Source organism: Trichechus manatus, unplaced genomic scaffold (assembly GCF_000243295.1).
Source record: "Trichechus manatus latirostris isolate Lorelei unplaced genomic scaffold, TriManLat1.0 scaffold00057, whole genome shotgun sequence".
NCBI classification, from domain to species: Eukaryota; Metazoa; Chordata; class Mammalia; order Sirenia; family Trichechidae; genus Trichechus; species Trichechus manatus.
This window is the reverse complement of record NW_004443993.1, coordinates 11,513,474-11,534,479: the sequence shown is the minus strand read 5'-3', so window position 1 is coordinate 11,534,479 and position 21,006 is coordinate 11,513,474. Positions and strand designations below refer to the sequence as shown.

Below are 21,006 nucleotides of genomic sequence, written 5' to 3'. Positions count from 1 at the left end.
TCCTTCCCCCGGTGAAGTGACAGGAGGTCAGACGCAGCCCCTATGCTGTTTTTACAGGATGTCTCCAGTTAACACAGGTGACAGTGGAGGAGGGTGGGGCCTGACCCGAAGGGAGTGGTGTTCTTACAGGAGAGAAGACAGACACACCCCAAGGGAGACAGAGGCAGAGACTGGAGCGAGGCACCTACGGCCAGGAACGCCCAGGATGGCGGGTGAATTGGAAGCTGGGAGAGGCGGGGAGCAGACCCCTCAGAGCCTCAGACAGTGTGGCCCTGTGACACTTTCCCTTCAGACTGCCGGCCTCAGAACTGGGAGGGAATATGTCCTGCTGTTTAAAGGCGCCCAGTGTGTGGCACTTTGCTCCAGAAGCCAGAGGACATTCCCCTCGGGGCTTCTGATGAAAGCGGCCAGGCAGGTGTCTTCTGGAAGGTGAAAGAGGTCTGAAGCACAAAGCACGCTGCAGGTACAACTGTTTCCAGTGGGCAGTGCAGCCATGACAGTGGGCATCATGGGGGCATGTGGGGCGGGGTTGGGGTGGGGTCAGGGTCACGGGTTGGGGTGGGGATTCAGGATCAGGGGTCGGGGTGGGGGTCAGGGTCAGTGGTCAGGATGGGGGTCAGGTTGGGGTGGGAGGTCAGGGTCAGGGTTGTGGGTCGGGGTGGGGGTCAGGGTCAGGTCGGGGTCAGGGTCGTGGGTTGGGGTGGGGGTCGGGTCGGGTCAGAGTCAGAGTCATGGGTCAGGGTGGGGGTCAGGGTAGGGTCAGGGTCAGTCGTCGGTCAGGGGTAGGGGTCAGGGCTGGGCAGGCACCCACCTGTAGGACTGCAGGATGTCGATGATGCCGATGTGCAGCAGCAGACGCTCGCCACGGCCATTCACAGCAGGGATTCCACCCATCCTGAGAGAGAGGGGCCAAAAGGAGTGGTCAGCACCTATGCGGGGGAGGGGGCCGCTTGCTGTGGGCCCAGACTGCAATGAGCCAGGAGGGCAGGGGGCGAGGAGCCCCCATTCTGGGGGTCACACCTGGCCTGGGACTTGGGGACAGAGAGATGGGGAGGGACAGAACAGGCAGGGAGTGGGGCCCAGGGAGCCTCTGGGGGGCTCGAGAGTCTACGCAGCCCCCAAAAGTGGCAGCTTAGCTGGACCTGGAGGAGAGGTCCCAGCACCTGGGACCCTCTACCCTAGTGTGGGCTCAAACGGCTCCTCCCAGCCCCTCACGGGTCCAACACTGCAGATTGTGGTACTGTGGAGGGTCTCGCATGCGCGCGCACACACACACACACACCTGCATGCACAGATGCACTCACACAATGCACACGTACACACATGCGCCTGCATGCAACACACATGTGCTCATACATGCACTCACATACTTGTACATACAGGTACACACACTGCGATGGTTGTGTGTCAACCTGGCTAGGCCATGATTCTCGGTGGTTTGGCAGTTATGGAATGATGTAATTTGGCAGCTATGTAATGATGTAGTCATCCTCCATGATGTGACCTGATGTGATTGGCCCATCAGTTGTAAGAGGACTTTCCTCGGGGGTGTAGCCTGCATCTAATATCTATACGGACATTCTGGCAAAGCTCGCACACTTGCTCTGGAGTCTGCATCCGGCTCATCATCATCTGACCTCTGGTTCTTGGGACTTGAGCCAGTGGCCTGCCATATTGTCTGCCAATCTTGGGATTTACTGGCCTCTGCAGCCTGTGAGCCAGCAGCATGCCATCTGATCTTCTGTTCTTGGGTTCATCAGCCCCTGCAGGTATGTGGGTCAGGAGAAGCCACCAGCCTGATGCCTGATCCATGGACTTGGGACTTGCCAGCCTCTACAACCACGGGAGCCATTTTCTCAATATAAATCTCTCTCTCTCTCCACTCTTAACTAGTTTTGCTTCTCTGGAGAACCCAGCCTGAGTCATTCAGTACCGAGAGTAGTTCTAGAGAAACAGACTCATAAGGATGACTTTCCTAAATTGGCTCTCAAGTCTGGTTGGTCTTTTTTTTTTTTTACTGTTGTACTTTAAGTGAAAGTTTACAATTCAAGTTAGTCTCTCATACAAACATTTATACATACATTGTTATGTGACCCTAATTGCTCTCCCTCTACTATGACAGCACACTCCTCCTTTCCATCCCAGATTTCCTGTGTCCAATCAACCAGCTCCTGGCCCTTTCTGCCTTCCCATCTCACCTCCGGACAGGAGCTTCCCATTTAGTCTCACATATCTACTTGAGCTAAGAAACACACTCTTCACAAGTATCATTTTATGTCCCATAGTCCAGGGGCCATGCTTTCTGGGGATCCTCCAGTCTCAGTCAGACCATTAAGTCTAGCCTTTTTACTAGAATTTGAGTTCTGCACCCCACCTTTCTCCTGCTCCATCTGGGACTCTCTGTTGTGTTCCCTGTCAGGCCAGTCAGTGGTGGTAGCCAGGCACCATCTAGTTCTTCTGGTCTCAGGCTGAAAAAGTCTCTGGTCTACGAGGCCCTTTCTGTCTCTTGGGCTAATACCTTCCTTGTGCCTATGGTGTTCTTCATTCTCCTTTCCTCCAGGTGGGTTGGGACCAATTGATGCATCTTAGATGGCTGCTCGCTAGCTTTTAAGACCCCAGACGCCACTCACCAAAGTAGGATGCAGAACATTTTCTTAATAAACTTTGTTATGGCAATTGACCTTGATGTCCCGAGAGCATGGTCCCCAGACTTCCACCCGTTACTCTGTCCCTTGAAGTGTTTGGTTGTATTCAGGAAACTTCTTAGCTTTGGTTTAGTCCAGTTGTGCTGACTTCCCCTGTAGTGTGTGCTGTCCTTCCCTTCACCTAAGATAATTCTTGTCTACTATCTAGTTAGTGTCAAGCCTGGTTAGTCTTAAAGGCACTGACAACTCTGCCTCCGGTAGTGAAGAGGGCACTGCTAATCCATGGCGTGAGGTGGCAATGTCAATACACAAAATATCGCCACCAACATTCCAAGTTCTGGTGAGAAGCAAGGCTCTGGGTGATAGCATGTTTGATACTTTTCTACAGTTTTGTCAGAATGAGAACTATAGGGAAGCTGGTTGGTTGGTCCTACTTTCGCTAGACAAACTGGTGAAGAAAAAGATGGGCTCTGGGCTTCAGTCACAGCTCAAGCGCCGCATAAAAGACCTCAAAGCTGCCACTTGTGTGGTGGAGCTGATGTTGCCAAAACCAAACCCGGATCTTATCCTAAGAGTGGCTGAATTACAACGCCAACTGAATTCCCAACTTTGAGTGGTGTCTGAAGTTAAAGTGAGGGCGCTGACTGGGAAGAAGTGGGATCCTGAAATTTGGGATGGGGACATATGGGCAGATAATCAAGAAGCTGGGGAAGCTGAGCCCCCAAATTCCATCAAATCACTCCTGCCAACAGAACCAGCCTCTTACTCACATCTGAAGAGATCACTCCATCTTTGTCCCGTAAGCCACCCTCTCCGGTACACCATCAGCCCCTCCCCCCCCCCATCTGATAACATTAACTGAGCTGTGTCTGAAGAGCCTTTGTCTGAGCCATTGCCTGGGGCAGATGCCTTAAAGGACATTGCTGAACATCCCCAGGACAAACCCTCACCACCCATTTTTGCTTCTAGACCTAAAACTAGACTTAAGTCCCAGCAAGCCCCAAAAGGTAAAGTACAAAGTGTGACCCAGGAGGAGGTACGCTACACTCCAAAAGGACTGCTTGACTTTTCTAATAAGTATAAACAGAAACCTGGGGAATATGTGTGGGAATGGCTATTAAGAGTGTGGGATAATGGTGCAAGGAACATAAAGATGGATCAGTCCGAGTTTATTGATGTGGGCTCACTAAGCACAGATTCTTCATTCAAGGTTTCAGCTCGAGAAGTTAGGAAAGGATCTAATAGTTTATTTGGTTGGGTTGCTGAAGCATGGATTACGTGGTGGCCTGCACTAAATCAAGTTGAAGTACCAGACCTGCCTTGGTATACTGCAGAAGAAGGTATCCAAAGGCTTAGGGAAATTGGCATGCTAGAGTGGATTTATCAAGTTAGACCCACAGACCCACACATGGAGTGTCCGGAGGACACAGCTTTTACCACAACTGTGAGGAACAAATTTTGAAGGGAGCGGCAGTATCCTTGAAGACTGCTGTGATTGCTATTTTATGTAAGTCACATCTGACAGTGGAAGCTGCCCTAACTGAATTAAGACACCTAACTACAATGGGGCTGACTGGACCCCTTGGTGGTAGGGGCCAAGTGGCTGCACTCAATCAACAAAGACAAGGTGGGGGGCGTGGTTACCGTAATGGACAGCGGAGTCAAAGCAGTAATCAGAATAGTCTAACTCATATGGACTTATGGCGTGGGCTACTTAGTCATGGTGTCCCTCTGAGTGAAATAGATGGGAAATCTACTAAATATTTATTTGATCTGTACAAGAGGAAGAATTCTAGACCAAGTGAATGGCAGTCTAACTTGAATCACCAGAATGTAAGCTGGCGGTTATGTAATGATGTAGTCATCCTCCATTTTGTGATCTGAGGTGAGCAGCCAGTCAGTTGATAAGGGTGTTTCCTCAAGGGTATGGCCTGATATGGACATCATGCTTGGTAGACGGTCAGCAAAAAAGAGGAAGACCCTCAATGAGATGGACTGACAAAGTGACTGCAGCAATGGGCTCAAGCATAACAACGATTGTGAGGATGGCACAGGACTGGGCAGTGTTTCATTCTGTGGTACATACGGACGCTGAGTCGGAACCAACTTGATGGCACCTAACAACATGGCCTGCATCCAACTTACATATGTGCACACTCGCAGACGTACTCACACCTGCATGCATGGGCACAGATGCACACACATCCTCTCACACACAAACACGGACCCACACATGCATGTACGTGTACACACAAAGTCACACTTGCATACATGGACACGCTTGCACACAGCACAGATGCACACACACAAACGTACGTGTACACACACACACTTGCATAGGGCACACATGCATGTGTACACAGATGCAAGCACACACACATACTCACACATGCACGTACACCCACACTCACGTATGCACTTGCACACATGGGCACACACGTACACGGATACACACACTCATGCGCACATACAAACGTACTCACATGCACGTCCACGCCCCCTCACACGTACTCGCACACACAGGCAAACATGCACATGGATGCACACACATACTCACACGTACATGCAAACATGCACTCACACCTGTACCCAGGCTGGGCCACCACGGGGTTTTGGACAGTCTGGAGATTAATCACGTCACCCGGCTTCAAGCCTGCATGCGCCCCACCCAGCAGGTTAGTGAGGTCAGAAGCAGCGGCAGCTGCCCGGAAGCCACCACAGTCCCAGACCCGTTGGGTCACGCTCACTCGCTCCATGCACCGCTCACCTGCACCCCCGGCCTCTCCCTGCCGGGCCCCGCGCAGACCCTACAAAGGCCAAGATGGTCTGAGGGTGGGCGCTGGCCAGGCCTCGCCCGATTCTGGACCCTGGGCCCTACTCCTCCGTCCTCCACAGCTCATGCGATGCACGAGCTCCACCCACCCTCTCTGAGCCTTTGCTTCCTGGTCTGAAAATAAGGTGACGCCACCCTCCTCCCCCAGGGCCCCATGAAAGCTGAACGATGTAACCAAAGGAAGGCCCCAGCCTGGTGCTCGGCAGGTGCTCGGCAGCTGGGCCCTGTGGCCACGAGGACAACCTTGATGTGCCGTGCACCTGTCTGTGACAGAGGTCTTCCCCTGGGCACTCTGCCCCCGGGACACTGGGCCACATCTGGGGACATTTGTCCTACATTTGTCATGACTGAGGCGGGGGATGCTACTAGCATCATGTGGGTGGAGACCAGGGATGCTGCTCAACACCCTACAGTGCACGGGATGGCCCCACCCCAGAGAAGGATCCAGCCCCATGTCAGCAGTGCCATGGGGGAGAGACCCTATGTTCATTATTTGAAAAAAAAATTTGAGTTCAGCCTCTGCTCACACCATCCACCAGAGTAAACCCCCAACAGGTTAGACAGTGTGAAGCCGGGGGGCCCTCCAGCTCCTGTGATTTCCCTCCTCTCTCCTCCCCACTCATTGTGCGGATTTGAATCTGGGCAGCATCCTAGAACGTCAGTAGGTCAGATGATTATGGGACGCAGAGTCTCCTGGGGGGTCAGTGGAATCCCCTAATCCAGGGGTTCTTACCTAGGCAATTCTGCCCCCAGGGGACACTGGGTGACGTCTGGGGACATTTGCAGTTGTCACAACTGGTGGGGAGGCTGCATACTACTGGCATCAAGCGGGTGGAGGCCAGGGATGCTGCTCAACACCCTACAGTGCACGGGCCGGCCGGCCCCAGAAAAGGGTCTGGCCCCCGTGTCAGTAGTGCCAAGGGGAAGAACTCCGTGAGTCTGTTTTCCATCAAACCCTGACCCCTGGAGGGCGGGGCCCAGCCAAGGCGCTCGTGGAAAGGCCTGGTCAGCTAGGCTGGCAGAACCAGCCTGGGCTTCTCTTAACTCTATTTGTCTCGTCTTTGGTCTCCTGCGGCAGCCAGCTTCTCAATCCTGCCCCTTCATGGGTTCCGGGGGTTTGCATCTGGCTGAAAAAGGAAGGTCTCCCTCCCCAGATCACCATCACGCTGGCCCGTATTATCTAGCAGCGTCTCCACAGCTTTGCTTGGTGGGTGAGGCGGCGGCCCGTGCGTGCTCCAAACGGACGGCCAACGGCCTCAGCCCCATCTACCAGCGGTCCGTCCATCTGGTCATGGTCACGCCCCAAGGCCCTGCACCGTGCGGACTCATTCCTTTGACCCTCACAGTGCCCCAGGTGGTTCTCGCTCTACCGGCAAAACCAGCAAGGCACAGAGACCTTTCTGGACTCTCTGCTTCGCTCTGCTGCCCGATCGAGTGCTTCGCTCGCTCCCTGCCTGCTTTCACACTCGGTTTTAGGGACTGAATTCTGTCCCCCAAACGTGTTGAATTCCTGGCCTTTGGCACCTGTAAAAGTGAGCCTGTTTGGAAACACGGTTTTCCTTCGGTTTTGTGAACTCACTCACAGCGGTGCAGGGTGGGTCCTACACCTAATCCCTCCTGAGTTATAAAGAAGAGCAGGAGACGCATGCAGGGGTTACCAGCAGGGAGGGTCCGCCCCTGGAGCTCCACTCTGAACTCTGACTTCTGGCCTCTGGGACTGGGAAAAAATTCTTCAAGGCCACCCACCTGTGGTGTTTTTGGTTAGGGCAGCCCTAGGACACCAAGGCCTGGCGGAGGGAAAGACGGGGACTCGAAAGCAGCAATGGGGACTGGGGACTCCGGGTGACACACACCTACAGTGGGGGCTGGAGCAGGCAGGAACGTGCCACCTCGCCCCTGCACGGGCTGAGACAAGATGGGGCAGAGCAGATCCAGAAGGCCTCCTGCACGGATCCCCGCCCATCCCGGCACCTACGTGTCATCCGTCTCGATGGCCTCGCCCCGCGTGGCGCCGCCCTGGATGGACTCCATGGCCGTGGAGTAGAGCGCCTTCTGGCCCACGGGCCGCTTCTCGTCGGCAGTACTCTGGGCGCCCTCGGCCTGGCGCTCGCGCTCCTGCTGGTCGATGTTGTGCACGCCCAGCAGCAGGCTGTAGTCCATTATCTTGAAGCTCTCCAGCACCTGCAGGCGGGAGGGGCGGGGAGGTCAGCAGGACGCGCAGCGGCCCCTGCCCATCACCCCCAACACGTGCTCTGCATCTGAGCTGACTTACTCCCACCGCCCCCCAAGGCGTCCATCATGACACAAGCTACGGAGGAGGAGACCAAGGGGCAGAGCAGCCGGCCGTGCAGGGGTCCCCTGAGACCGCGGGCTCCTCCTCACCAAGCAGTCGCGCTGCAGTGTCTTGACGAGGGCGGTGAAGGTGTCGGCGTCGAGCATGAGGCCCTCGGGCATGTCCTGGATGAAGTCCAGGTCCTTGTAGGTGGGGATGCTCTTCTCCTTCTCCTTCTTGCTGGCCCGCCGCTTGTATGTGGAGCCCTTGAGGTCAAACTTGAGGTGCATCTTGACCACGCGCGGCAGGATGTTGTTCATCACCACCACGCGGATGTTCTTGCCTCCCGACTGCACACAGTACAGCCCGTAGAACTTGGGCAGCAGCGTCCGTGGGTTTTGGTTGAGGTTCTGGGTCGGGGGAGGCGGAGAGGGCCAGTTGTGAGGGTGGGAGCCTCAGCCCCCCCCCCCCCCCCCCCTCCCCCCCCCCGCCTCCCCCCCCGCCATGCCCCTGCCCCCCGCCACGCCCTGGCTGCCGCACGCACGCACGCACGCACGCACGCACGCCCGCCCGCACGCACGCCAGCTCAGCTCTGGCTCCTCCTTCCGTGGGATTGGAGGGCTGCCCCTGGCCCCACCCGTTTGCACCTGGCCACCTCGCGTCTCAGCCCTCTCTGACCCCCCACAGCGTCCCCAACATCACACGGTGACAGTGACTAGTTTAACTCCTGGTCTGCCCACAGGACGGGAAGCTCCAGGAGGGTCCATTTTGACACAGCCAGGCCTAGGGACATGGCCCTGGTGGTGGGTGGGGCTCGGGACCCACACACACGGCACATGCACACACACACACACACAGACCTGCCCTCCACCTCGTGTGAGTGCCGGGACCTCTGAAGGCTGGGGGACATGTGGCTGGGGGACGTGCCCTCCTCGGGTGTGAATCACAGGCGCCCGGAAGTGGGACAGTGCCAACAGGCAGCCTCGGGCAGCTGGGCCTCTGTGAGGCTCCAGCTGGTGCCAGCCCCCCTCCCCCGTGCCTCTGAGTCACTCCTTCCCGGCAGTCGGAGCCCACGCCACACCGCCTGGGACCCACGACTCAGAGGGCGTCAGAGGAACCAAAAGGGGCCAGTGCCCACCCCTGACTGCTAGGAGAAGGCGGTGGTTACTGCACACCCCATGATGGAGGGGCGCCCTGACGGGGCGACCCCAAGGGTGAGTTTCCAATGACCAAGCTGGTCTCTCATCAACCTGCCCAGGAGGGTGGGCCATCCCCTGGGGATCCCTGTTGGCCTGAGACTCAGAGCGTTTGTCCCTGCAGGTTTAGGGAAGGGAGCTAGGGCCGAGCGGAATTGCTATGTGTGCGGAGGGAAGAGGGAGTAGAAGTCTGAGTGGAGACGGGCGCCGCTGGGGGAAGCCCAGCACAGAACATCCCAGGAGGCGAGCTGCTCACACACCATGTAGTAGCCGGGCAGCAGCTTTTGCAGGAACTCCGCCTCCTTGTGCATCACCGTCTTGATGATGAACTCATCGTCACTGGTGACGTAGAAGAGGGAGCCGCTGGCGCCCGGGTTGGAGAGCTCAATCAGCGGCTCGTTGCACAGGGAATACTGAAAGGCAGAGAGGGGCCAGGGAGGTGAGGGGGGCCGTGGAGGTGAGGGAGGGGCCTGTGGTGGTAAGAGAGGGGGCTGTGGCGGTGATGGGGGTCCACAGCAGTGAGGGGGTGACCGTGATGGTGAGGGCAAGGCAATCCCCACCCACCGTGTGCCCAGGGCAGATGGACACTGACTTCTCCTCTGCCCAATAATCCCAGGGCTGGTAGCTGCTGGCTCCATTTCACAGAGAAACAGGCTCAGAGAGGGGGCATGACTTGCCCGAGGCCCCATAGCCAGGATTCTAACCCCGGGGTAACCCCACAGCCTGAGTACTGATCTACAGGTCACCCCCCCAGGTGTCTCCCCCTTTCGCTGGTAACAGAAACCTGACTGTTTTGTTTCCCAGCCTCCCTTGCAGGTAGGCATGACTGCAAAAGTCAACCCTGGCCAAAGGGTCGTAAACACAAGCTGCTGAGTTCGACTCAGAGGAAGTTTCCTTAAAAACATGGCGGACAGCAGACTCACCTCTTCTCTTGGCCCTTCTCCCCTCCCTGCCTATTTCCCACCTGGAACACAGATATGATGGCTGGAGCCCCAGTCATCATGCTGGACCACGAGGTGACCTTCAAGGGCAGAAACCACGTACCAAGGATGGCAAAGCAGAGGGAGAAAGAATCCGGAGCCCTGATGAGCAGTCCTCCCCCCGACCCCCCCCAGCCCCGGCACCCCCCATCCCATGCCTCATCCCCACTTCCTCTTCCCACTGACGTTCAAGTTCCAGCTACATGTTTATTTCTATCTCCCCGCACTCCCCTTCCCCACCATTAGTAAGTTCCATGTCCCCAGCACCTACTACAGTGCCTGGCACACAGTAGGTGCTCAAGAAACGTTTATGAAGCAAATGAACGAAAAGGGTGGCCTGCAGGCAGCTACCCCTGAGCTTTTCCAGCTCATAAACCAGCACAGTCCTGTTTGTGGGTAAGGTTATTTGGGCTGGGTTTTCTGTCCCTTGCACCCCCCAAGCCCTAACTGAGCACCACTGGTTTACGCAGCTGAGGTCGCAGGGTGTTCACTACCGTGCTGAGGGCGCCGGGCCCACCTCAGGGCAAAGGCTGAATGAATATTCGCTGAATGAGCACATGGATGGCTTGTGATGTGTGGGGGGCCGGGGAGGTGTACTGGGAGACACAGGGCCGTTCCTTGCCCTCTGTGGGGATCATGCGTGCTGGGTGTGCTGTCTGGCCTCTCTCAAGTTAGCATGGCTGGGAGACTCGCTGGGACCCAGAGCAGCAGACAGAAAGGCAGCGTGTCGCTTCCAGAAACAGCTTTAAGAGTGGCGACCCCCACATCACGCTCTTCCCGTGCCCTCGTCACAGGGCACTCTGTCAACCTGGGAGCCAGGACAAAGACGAGGAGGCCAAGCCCCACCAGGCCAGGTGGACGTGCAGCATGCATGAGGCTGGCACCACGGCTGCCTGACCACTCGTCCCCCAGAGCCCACCACGGAAGCAGAGTGCCCCTGCCCTGGACCTGCCCCTCGAGAAGCCCCCGAGTCTTGTGCAAATGAACCAGCTCTGGGGGTTCAGAGCCAACTGGCCTCCAACAAGGAGCCACAGGACAGCTGCCCCTGGGCCCCCAGCGGCCGCAGCCACCGCCCACCATGACCACCCAGCAGGCTCCCTGGACCCTGCCTGGGCCGATGGAAGTCAGGGGTGGGGGACCCCGTGCCCCAGAGTCCAAACGCCTGGCTGGACAATGAAGCAGGGTGGCTCAGGTGGCCCTGGCAGGCAGCAGAGAGAGGACACCTTGTCCAGAAGCTTCTGTGACACAGCGGGCTCCTGCCAGCCCACAGTAAGAGCAGATGGCAGTGCTGTGGGCAGCCCGGGGCCGAACTCAGCTGGCCAAGCACCACACATGCCATAAGGGGCGGGCAGAGTGGGCTTCAGACCCAAGGCATGATGGTCTCAGGGGTCTAGGAGCACCATCTGGAAGGGGCGAGAGGCCGCAGTACCACCCAGACAAGGTTCATTGGCCCAGCCACACTTGTGGGCAAGTGTGCCGGCACCCATATAAGATAGTGCCGATGGCACCCAGGACCCCGGCAGCTCAAGCCACGTCCCATGCCCAGTCCTTGCCAGCCAGAGCCCGGGAGGACAGCACTGAGGTGGCTGCTCTCAGGACGGCAGATGGAACGGGCGCAGCATGGAGAGTGCCTGCGACATGCCAGGCCGCAGGGAGTGAGGAAACTGCCATCACGGGTGACTTGAGGCTGGAGCAGATGTGTCCAAGCTGCAGCCACCGCCAGGCCTGGCTATCTGTCCGTCCCTCCCCTGCTCACTACCACGAGCCACGAGCCACAAACAACCACTTCAGAGAACAAAGACGTCCTGGGCCAGCTCCTTGCCCGCCCCTGGACGCAGATGCGGCATCCCAGGGCAGGGAGCAGCCCTCCCAAGACATGATGGGGCTCCAGCCACCCCAGACAGGCAGCCCCGGCCCCACAGAGCCCACGGCCCCACCCTCCAGGCGGGAACGGTCACCCTGAATGGAGAAACCGGGAAAAGCCTGCATGTCCCTCCCTGGACGCCGGCAGGAGAGGAAGGACACACAGACCCGAAGACGCGCCCACGGGGAGGGCGGTGGAGTGAACGCACTTAGTTTTGCCCCAAAGAAAACATGCAAGGTCCTTCCACCTATGAGGAGAGGAAGTTCCGGAACCAAGCCTCTCTCTACCTGCAGTGGCCCTTGGAGGGTGGGACCGGGGGGGCGGTGGATGTGGGACTCGACGTGCGTGGCTCTCCGGGTCCTGCAGAGACCCCTGTGGACGGGTCAGGCCAGGGCAGGGACAAGAGGGGGTTGCAAGGCCAAGGCTCCCGGGTGACCCCTTTTCCAAAAGAGCCCAGATGGGGCTCTAGCAGTTGGGGTGCTATTGGCTGTTTGGCCCAGCCCTTCATGCCCCTGCTGGCCGGCCCAGGAGTCCCCAGGTAGACTGGGCAGGTCCAAGGCCCACGGTTACAGGCCCCTCCATGCGACCACCATTACTCAGGATGCCTCAGGGTGGGGCAGCGCATGTGACTCAGCCATCCAATCAGAGAGAAGCACGGCACCCTGGCCATGTCAAACAACCTTTGAAACCAGGACCTGGGTGGTACATACGGTTCACGCACTCAGATGCTAACTGAAAGGTTGGAGGTTCAAGTCCACCCAGAGGCACCTTGGAAGAAAGGCCTGGCAATCAACTTCTGAAACATCAGCCACTGAAAACCCTACGGAGCACAGTTCTACTCTGACACACATGGGGTCTCCAGGAGCTGGGGTCAACTCAATGGCACATGGTTTGGGGGCAGCGGGGGTGCAGTGATAGAATTCTTGCCTTCTACGCAGGGGACCCAGGTTCAATGCCCGGTGAAAGCACCTCACGCGCGACCACCACCCATCTGTTGGTGGAAGCTTGCATGTGGCTATGATGCAGAACAGGCTTCAGCAGACTAAGACCAACCAGGAAGAACGGCCTGGTGATCAACGTCCAAAAATCAGCCAGTGAGAACCCTATAGATCACAACAATCCAATCCATAACTGATCACGGGGACGGCGCAGGACCCGGCAGTGCTTGGTTTCACTGTGCGTAATAGGGTTGTCACGCATCGGGGCCGCCTCAATGGCAGCTAACAACGACAACGGACAAGAGCCTAGACATCTCCCCCTCTCTGCTCTGTTCTGAGGCCACTTTTCACTCGTCCTCCCCCCGCGAATGGACATTTAAGCTGTTTTTCCGCCACTATAAGTACTGCTGGGTTTCCGTTTCCAGCGGTATGATAATCCAGGATCTAGAGCACCTGGGAGTCACTTCTGCAAAACCACCAGACTGCACAAATCACCCAGCGCTGGACTGCGGAGCTTGCGGGAAGAAAGGAAAACCCCGAGGTGCCAGGCAGGGGTAGAAAGGGAAAAGCCGTGAGCTGGAACGAGGGCGGTGAGCTGGTGGGCAGGGGCTGGCGGGCAGTGCCCACACGGACACTGGAGTCAGCAGGTCGGGCCTTGGGCCTCGGCAAGGGGCACTGTTACTCCCAGCATGCCAACGGGACTGGAGTCCCTGGGTCAGACGTGGCCCTGACTTAAGCAAATGCCAGTCCTTCTGGAAGAACGTGGCCTCGGATGAGGACCCAGGCTTCCCACAGATTCAGATAAACCACAGATGAGCTCACAATCAAAGACCACCAAACACAAGGAAACAAGTCACCACGGGTGAGTGTCCGCAGAACCAGCAGGCTTACTGTTGCGGACTGAACTGCGTGCCCCAAAAGGACAGGCTGAGGTCCTAACCCCACTACATGTGAATGTGACCGCATTTGGAAATAGGGTCTTTGAGGGTGTTATCAGTTAGATTAACATGAGGTCGCACTGCAGGAGGGTGGGTCCTGATTCAGTACAAAGGGTGTCCTTATAACAGAGAAGAAGGGACACGCAGACAGACGCCAGCCAGCCAGCCACGTGAAGGTGGAGGCAGAGATGCAGCGACACTGCAGCGGCAGGCCCGGGAAGGCCTGTGACCACCACAGCCAGGGCCGACAGGAAAGGACCCTCCCCAGAGCCTCCGGCGGGGGCGTGGCCTGCTGACATCCTGAACTCAGACTTCTGGCCTCTGGTACTACGAGGCCTTTGAAGTCACCCACCAGGCAGTACTGCGTCACAGCAACTCCAGGAAACCGACACACTTACGCCGGAGGACTACAGGTGCCGGACTGAGTGGGTGAGCGCATCAGAGGGCTGTGTACGCGCTTGTCTGTGTATTTTGAGTTCTCCCAACATAAAGTTCCACCACCGTCTGTCAGTGTGTCATGCTGTGGTGGCTTGCGTGTGGCTGGAAGCTATGCCACCAGTCTCTCAAATACCAGCAGGGTCACGCGTGGTGGACAGGTTTCAGTGGAGCTTCAAGACCGAGAGAGACTAGGAAGAAAGACCTGGAAATCTACCTCCAAAAACAAGCCAGTGAAAACCCTCTAGATTACAAGAACACGGACTGACATAGTGCTGGACGCTGAGCCCTTCAGGTTGGAAGGCACTCGAAATACCCAGTGGCCACAACCACGGACTTGAGCAGACCAACTGTCGTGAAGATGGTGCAGGAGCGGGCAACATCTCATCCTGTTGTATGTGGGGTCGCCACAAGCCAGAGCTCACTCAATTGCCACTAGCAATACAACCACAAAGCTACACAACGACTGGGCAGATGTGTGAAAGGGCCACCTGAGCCCTTCTGAAGTGGAGACTCTCACTGACAAATGCAGACGACACTGTGCGGAGCGTCCCGTCTGTCCGTCTCGCTGTGGCGTTTCGGCGTCCTGATAATGGATCGCTAGGTCAAAGGCGACGGTCTAGATTTTGATGTTTCCAATTTGAGAATGTCAGACCACAACCAGCACTGGGGAGGACAGAATCAAAGCTGGCCGCAATGGCAGCACCTCCTGGTGTCCACGCCCTGCCCTTTGTGGGTGGGACCTGAGACTCGATTCTAACAAGGGATACGGTAAAGATGACGGGATGGCACGTCTGTGACGAGGTCGTAAGGGACGCACACCTGTTTTGCTGGCAGACCCTCTCCCTTGCACATTCTGATGCAGGAAGCGGCCACCTGGAGAGAGAGGCCCACATGGCAAGAAGCAGAAGCGAGGAACTAAGTCCTGCCAACAGGGGGAGCTGGAAGCAGATCCGTCCCCAGTCGAGTCTCAGATGAGACCCAGACCCATCCAACACCCTGACCGCCGCCTTGTGGGACCCTAAGCAAAGAACCCAGCTAAGCTGCAACCAGAAGCTGTGAGATAATATGTGTGTGGGTCTGGTAAAGCAGAGGGGCAGTGAAAATGAGGGGAGCCCTTAATGAGACAGACGGACACAACATCCCCAACAACGGACTCAAACATACCAACAAATGTGAAGATGGTGCAGGACCGGGCAACATCTCATTCTATGACACATCAGGTCACCATGAGTCCAAACGAACTTGACAGCAACTAACAACACTGTTTCAAGCCACTAAGTCGGTGGGACTCTGTTACGCAGCCAGAGCTGACTAATCCACCTACCAAGTAATCGTCCGGCCGGATCCCAAAGAGTTCCCGGAAGTAGCGGAAGGCAACGGGAGCGTAGGTCTTGAACCTGAAGTCCTGGAAGTGGTGGGCAGGGGTGAGGTTGCTGCCTTCACTGTGGAGGGAAGATCCAGAAAGGAGCGTGTGAGGGACTGTGGCTTTTTGGCACCTCTCCCTTACTTCTGCCCAACCCCAAGTGGCCCACCCGTCCCCAGGCCCAGGACGGTGCCTCTAGCCGCAGAGCTCCAAATGGCCTCATTCAGAGAGCCACGAGAGGATCCCGATGGGATAAAGGGACTCTGCCAGTCTCAGGCTGTCCCCCAATGACCACCGTCCCCTTCGTCCACCGGCAGAGGAGCCCACATGTCGGCCGGGCACACAGACACCCAGGGTAAGACTACGCTGCCAGAGAACTATCTCTACGGGGTCATGTTGACAATAGCAACTCAAAAGGTTAGACAGGAACCTTAGCGGGCAGTGAGTTTATGTTAATGGGGGAGGAACAACTCAGAAAAGGAGGGTGAGAATGGCTGCACAACTCGAAGAATGTAATCATGTCACTGAATTGTCCATGGAGAAACTGCTGGATTACTGTTACGTTCTGCTATGTATGTTTTCAACAACAACAAAAATAAAACTATTTTTATTTTACACTTCAGTATATAAATACTTTGACTTCTTGTTAATATATACACACACAACTATGTTTGATTTACAATGAAGCAACAATAAATTAAAAACTATGCTGCCCAGCCTCTCTTGTGGCTGGGTGTGGTCACGACTGCATTCTGGCCAATGAGACAGGAGTGGGGCAGAGCCGATATGTGCGATTTCCTGGCTAAAGAGAAGGGGTGTGTGCTCCCCATCTCCCCTTCCTGCTGCTGGAATGCAGACATGATGGCAGGAGCCTGAGCAGCCACCTGGACCACTAGTTAGAGAAACAGCATATTGAGGACGGTGGAATCTATCTAGAAGGAACTGGGGAACCCGACGCTGTGGAGCCACCTTACCAGCCCTGGACTGCCTGCGTGTTTTTTTATGTGAGAAAAGAGCGTTTCTATCTTGCTGAAACCACTACTTGACTGGGTGTCTCTGATCCAACAGCAACCTTCTCCTGACTAATCCAGGGTCTGAACTCCAAGCCAAGGACACGCTAGGGAGGGGCTGCTGCTATTTTCAGCAGTGAATTCGGAGCAGAGGAAAGGCCGTTTGTATGAGAACGGGATCTGCGCGTAGGGGCCGTTGAGGCACCTGGGGAAGAAGATGCTCTCCACCACGTAGAAGTCCTGCATGAGCACGTCGCGTTCTGGCTTGGAGCTCAGGTTGCCCACGGTGTAGCCGATGCCCAGCTGGACGGCCCCCTTCAGGGTGGAGGAGGTGGTCTGCAGGGAGAGCCGGCTGCATCAAGACCCCTCCCGCCGATGCCTACCCTGCACCCCGGCCTCCCAGAGGGAGAGCCAGGGTCCTAGTATTTCCTCACTCTCTAGATGAGGCGTCAGGGCTTGGGGCGGGGGCATGCCTGTCCAAGGTCACAGGGACTCTCAGGGCCAGGGCAGTGCTGAAGCCCAGGGGTGGGGCTTGGCTGAAGGTTGGGGTCCTGCTGAGGAAGGGAGCCTGGCCAAGAGGGGGCGTCCAGCCAAGGCAGAAGCGCAGCAGGGACAGCATCCAGGTCTGGGGGCTCTGCAGGCAAACACGGCCCTGGCCACCCCCCTCCCCAGCTGTTAATGGGCCTTGCGTACGTGGTGGGGGAGGGGGCGGTGGGAGGACATATTTGAGGGAGCAGATAGGCTTGAGGGGGCCAGGCCAGGCCCCCATCCCGCCCCTTCCTCTCCCCCCTGCCCACCCCAGCCAGGGGAAGCCTAACAGCACACAAGGAACCTTCTTGTAGGTAGTCTCTCCGGATGCGTCCACGCCCCGGTGGCCCAGCTTCTTCCCATGGCCTGGGCCCAGCTGTCCAGTCATCGATGGGGCCTGGGAGGAGGAAGCAGATAGTGTTCAAAGTCAGCAAGGAGGCACCGCCGCCACAGCAGAATGTTCTAGAAATCCTGGTGAGGCTTAGTCACTGTGCCCAGCTGGGCAAGGTTGACAGGCAGGGGGAGCGGCCCACGGGCAGGGAAAGGGGCCCACAGCTTAGGGGGAGAGGCCCAGAGGTTACGGGGAGGGGCCCACAGGCAGCGGGAAGGGACCACAGGGCCGTGGGAAGGGCCCACAGGGCTGGGCTCACACTGACACCAGGGCTTCCAGGCTGTGGAGGAGACAGCAGGGTCCCCGCCCCCCGGCACTGCTGACATGGATCCTTCTCTGGGGGTGCCCTGGGCTCTGTAGGGTGTTGAGCAGCATCCCTGGCCTCCATCCACTCGATGCCAGTAGCACCCCCTCCCCTAGTCACGACAACTACAAATGTCCCCAGACATTGCCAAGTGTCTCCCGGGGGGCAGAATCACCCCTAGTGAGATCCACTGCCCAGAATTACTGCAAACAGATCTCCCTGAGGGGCGGACCGGGGGCTGGCCTGGCTCCACAGGCTGGAATGGGGACAGCCGTGGTGTGGTGACCCTGCCATCACAGCCTCTTCCACATGACTTAACCTGCTGCCCTCCCCACCCCAGCAGAGGGGCAACTCTGCGAAGGGGCCAGGGGAGCCTGGAGGGACAGGGACGGGCACCTCAGGAGAATGGGTGCAGGCCGGGGAGCAGACCGGAGCTGGGGGCCCCCCAGAAGGTCCTTCCTGACACTGACATTTGAGAAACACCCAGTGTGTGCCTACGCCCCGTTCAGGAGGCCACCCACTCTCCCCCTCCAAGCCGAGTGTTCACATGAGCCCGACCGGCCGGCACTGCCCCCGCCCATCCTTCCCGCCTTCACCTTCAACCACAGCAGCCCTCAGCCCACTTCCAGCGTGTTCTCCACACTGGCCACCAGAGGGCGCACGACTCTCAGCAAAGGGACCCTCCCGCTCCACCCCCAGCAAGGGCTCCCCGATGCCCTGGAGTGGGGGTCACCAGGCCTGCCCACCCCCCGCCTAGCCCACTGTCCTGGACGCCCCCAGGGCCTGGCCCCAAAATCATGGCCCTGCCCAGGTGGGCAAGCCGTCCCCAGCCTCAGTGTGGATATGCTGCCCCTCTGGGGGACCACGCACCCACCCAGCTCCCCCACCTTTCTGGGTCCCTTCTTAGACCTCTTCCCTCCTCCACCTATACCCCTCCTAGCCACCTGGTCTGCTCTCGGGGCTCTGAACACTGTCCACGCCAGCCCTGGCCCCCCCAGCTTGAGGCTCACTGTCCAGGGGTCCGTCAGCATCCCCACGCAGGGGTCTCACGGGCACCTCACACTCAACACAGCCCACTGTACCCAGCCTTCCCCAACCTGCTCCTCCCACGTTCCCCCACTGCTGTCCTCCCAGCTGCTCAGCCAGAACCTGGAGTCGCCCTCGGCTTTCTCCCCTCCCACAGCCAGTCTGTCAGCAGATCCTGTCAACTCCACCTTCCGGATCCTTCCAGAACCTGCCCACTTCTCCCCTCCTCTGCCTCCACCTGGTCTAGGCCCATCATCGCCCACCTGGCCCAGTGCAGTCCCCTCCACCCTGGTCCCCCGGCTCCGCCCTCGCCCCCCATAGGCCGTTCCCCCCAGAGCCGCCAGAGGGCGCCCAGAGCACCTGAGTCAGGCCCGCCCCTCCTCCGCTCACAGCCCTCCAGGGCTCCCACCTCCCTCGGTAAAAACCCAAGCACTTATCCGGAGGCCTGGAAGGGTCTAGTGTCTAATCAACCCCTGACCTTGTGTTCTGCTCCCTTTTCCAGCCACTCGCCTCCTCCCGGGATTCCTCACACTTACCCCCAGGTCACTGATGCCACAGCCCCTGCCCTTGCTCTCCCGACACCCGCGACCCCTCCCCCAGTGCTCCCCGGAAGATACCGGACCCCAGAACCTGTGCCCTCGCACTGGGCCCCTGACAGTCTGTCTATTGCCCGTCTGCTCCGTGGGGGCTGAGAGGTATCTGTCTGGGCCACGGAGCCCAAGGCAGGGAGGGCCGGGCCATGGTTACCCGCTAGGTGTGAAGAATGGCGGAAACAGGTGAGCTGCCGCCCACCGGGGACGGACGCACAAGGCCCTGAGCCCGCCCACCCTGCCCGCCTCTGCCGCCGCACCGCCCGCCTCTCAAAGCACCCCTGGAGGGATCGTCCCAAGAGAAAGGAAAACGCAGGTGCACACAACGACCTGTACACGCGTGCTCACAGCAACATGATTCACAGTCGCCGAAACGCGGAAACCCAGGTGTCCGGCCCATCCACACAGTGGAGTATATACTCGGCCACAAAGAGAACTGAGGTCCCCCCGCTGCAACGTGGATGAACCCTGACAACGTTACGCAGAGCGAAATAAGTCAGATGCAAAAGGACAACTATTGTCTGACTTCACGGGTATGAAACGTCAGAACAGGCAAATCCAGAGAGACAGGAAGTAGATCAGTGGTTATCTGGGGCCGGCTGAGGTATAACGGGGAGAGACTGCTGACGGGTACGGGGTTTCCTTTTGGGAACGTTCTGGAACTAGACAGTGGTGATGCTTGCATGAACTCATGAATATACAAAAAAATCACTGGGTGGGACATTTTAAATGAGCGAAAAATGTGGTATGTGAATTTCATCTCAAAATTTTTTTAAATATGCTTGTTTAAAAAAAAAAATCTTAACAGGGTCCGTCGCAGCCCTGACCTGGGGAGGAGACACGCTGAGGGAAAGAAGGCCGCAAAACCACATGCAGGCACACACTGGGAGAAGGTTCCAGAAGGATATTCACTACAAGGACGTGAGGCAGCTTCCTGAGGGGGCACTCCTGGCTTCCTCCTTACTCCTCTTGGGACAGCACAATGGTGCATATTTTCCACGATAAACTCAAGGGCACAGATGACTTTCCAACACCCTCCTGAGTTTCGCGGCCCAGCACCCTGCGAGCCCCCTCCACTGGCTGCCTGTCTGGGCCACCTGCAGCCCCAGGAGCCCCGTGCTGCCTGCAGGCCCGGTGTCTGGAGGGCGGGACCCTGACTCCTCACCTCTGCACCTCGGTATCTCTCTGCCCGTCCTGCGGGTGCCATCTGGCCCCTCGCCCGGCCCCTCGCCCAGCCCGCCCTGCCACCTGCCTTGCACACAGCGGCCCTCAGACCCCGTCACTCCTCTGGACACTCACCTCTGCCGGGGCCACCTTCTTCTGAGCCAGACCTGGGGGAGAGAGAGACTTCAGCCTGGAGGTGCAACTGTCCCAGACAGGCAGACCCCAGCCCCCTGCATCCCCTCTCCACCCCCACTGTCCCAGGGAAGCACACCCCAGTGCCCTGCACCCCCTCCCCACCACCACTGTCCACAAGGAGGCAGACCTCAACCCCTTGTGCCCACTCCCCACCCCTACCCCTCTTCACAGACACCTCCAGTCAGGGGCCACAAAGACAGACACCTCAGTCTTGCAGTCACACGACAGGGAGTACATGAGTGAATGGATCCAGGAGTGCAGTGAGGTGACTGAGGCTGCTGGGCCTATGGCCACCCACCCCCCACCCCACAGCTGCCCTCCCACCCCGCGG

The 21,006-nt window shown here is 57.9% G+C and overlaps 1 protein-coding gene across 1 annotated transcript in view; it reads right to left on the bottom strand.

Moving 5' to 3' along the window:
• Nucleotides 1-21,006, bottom strand: part of PIP5K1C (phosphatidylinositol-4-phosphate 5-kinase type 1 gamma) — a 65,818-nt gene that overhangs the window by 10,836 nt on the left and 33,976 nt on the right. The window contains exons 2-9 of the mRNA XM_023733281.1: nucleotides 20,616-20,647; nucleotides 17,310-17,402; nucleotides 16,683-16,813; nucleotides 15,429-15,546; nucleotides 9,207-9,359; nucleotides 7,861-8,160; nucleotides 7,454-7,659; nucleotides 812-895 (exon numbers count right to left, since the gene is read on the bottom strand). Coding sequence (XP_023589049.1) covers nucleotides 812-895; nucleotides 7,454-7,659; nucleotides 7,861-8,160; nucleotides 9,207-9,359; nucleotides 15,429-15,546; nucleotides 16,683-16,813; nucleotides 17,310-17,402; nucleotides 20,616-20,647 — 1,117 coding nt within the window. The remainder of the gene's footprint in view (nucleotides 1-811; nucleotides 896-7,453; nucleotides 7,660-7,860; nucleotides 8,161-9,206; nucleotides 9,360-15,428; nucleotides 15,547-16,682; nucleotides 16,814-17,309; nucleotides 17,403-20,615; nucleotides 20,648-21,006) is intronic.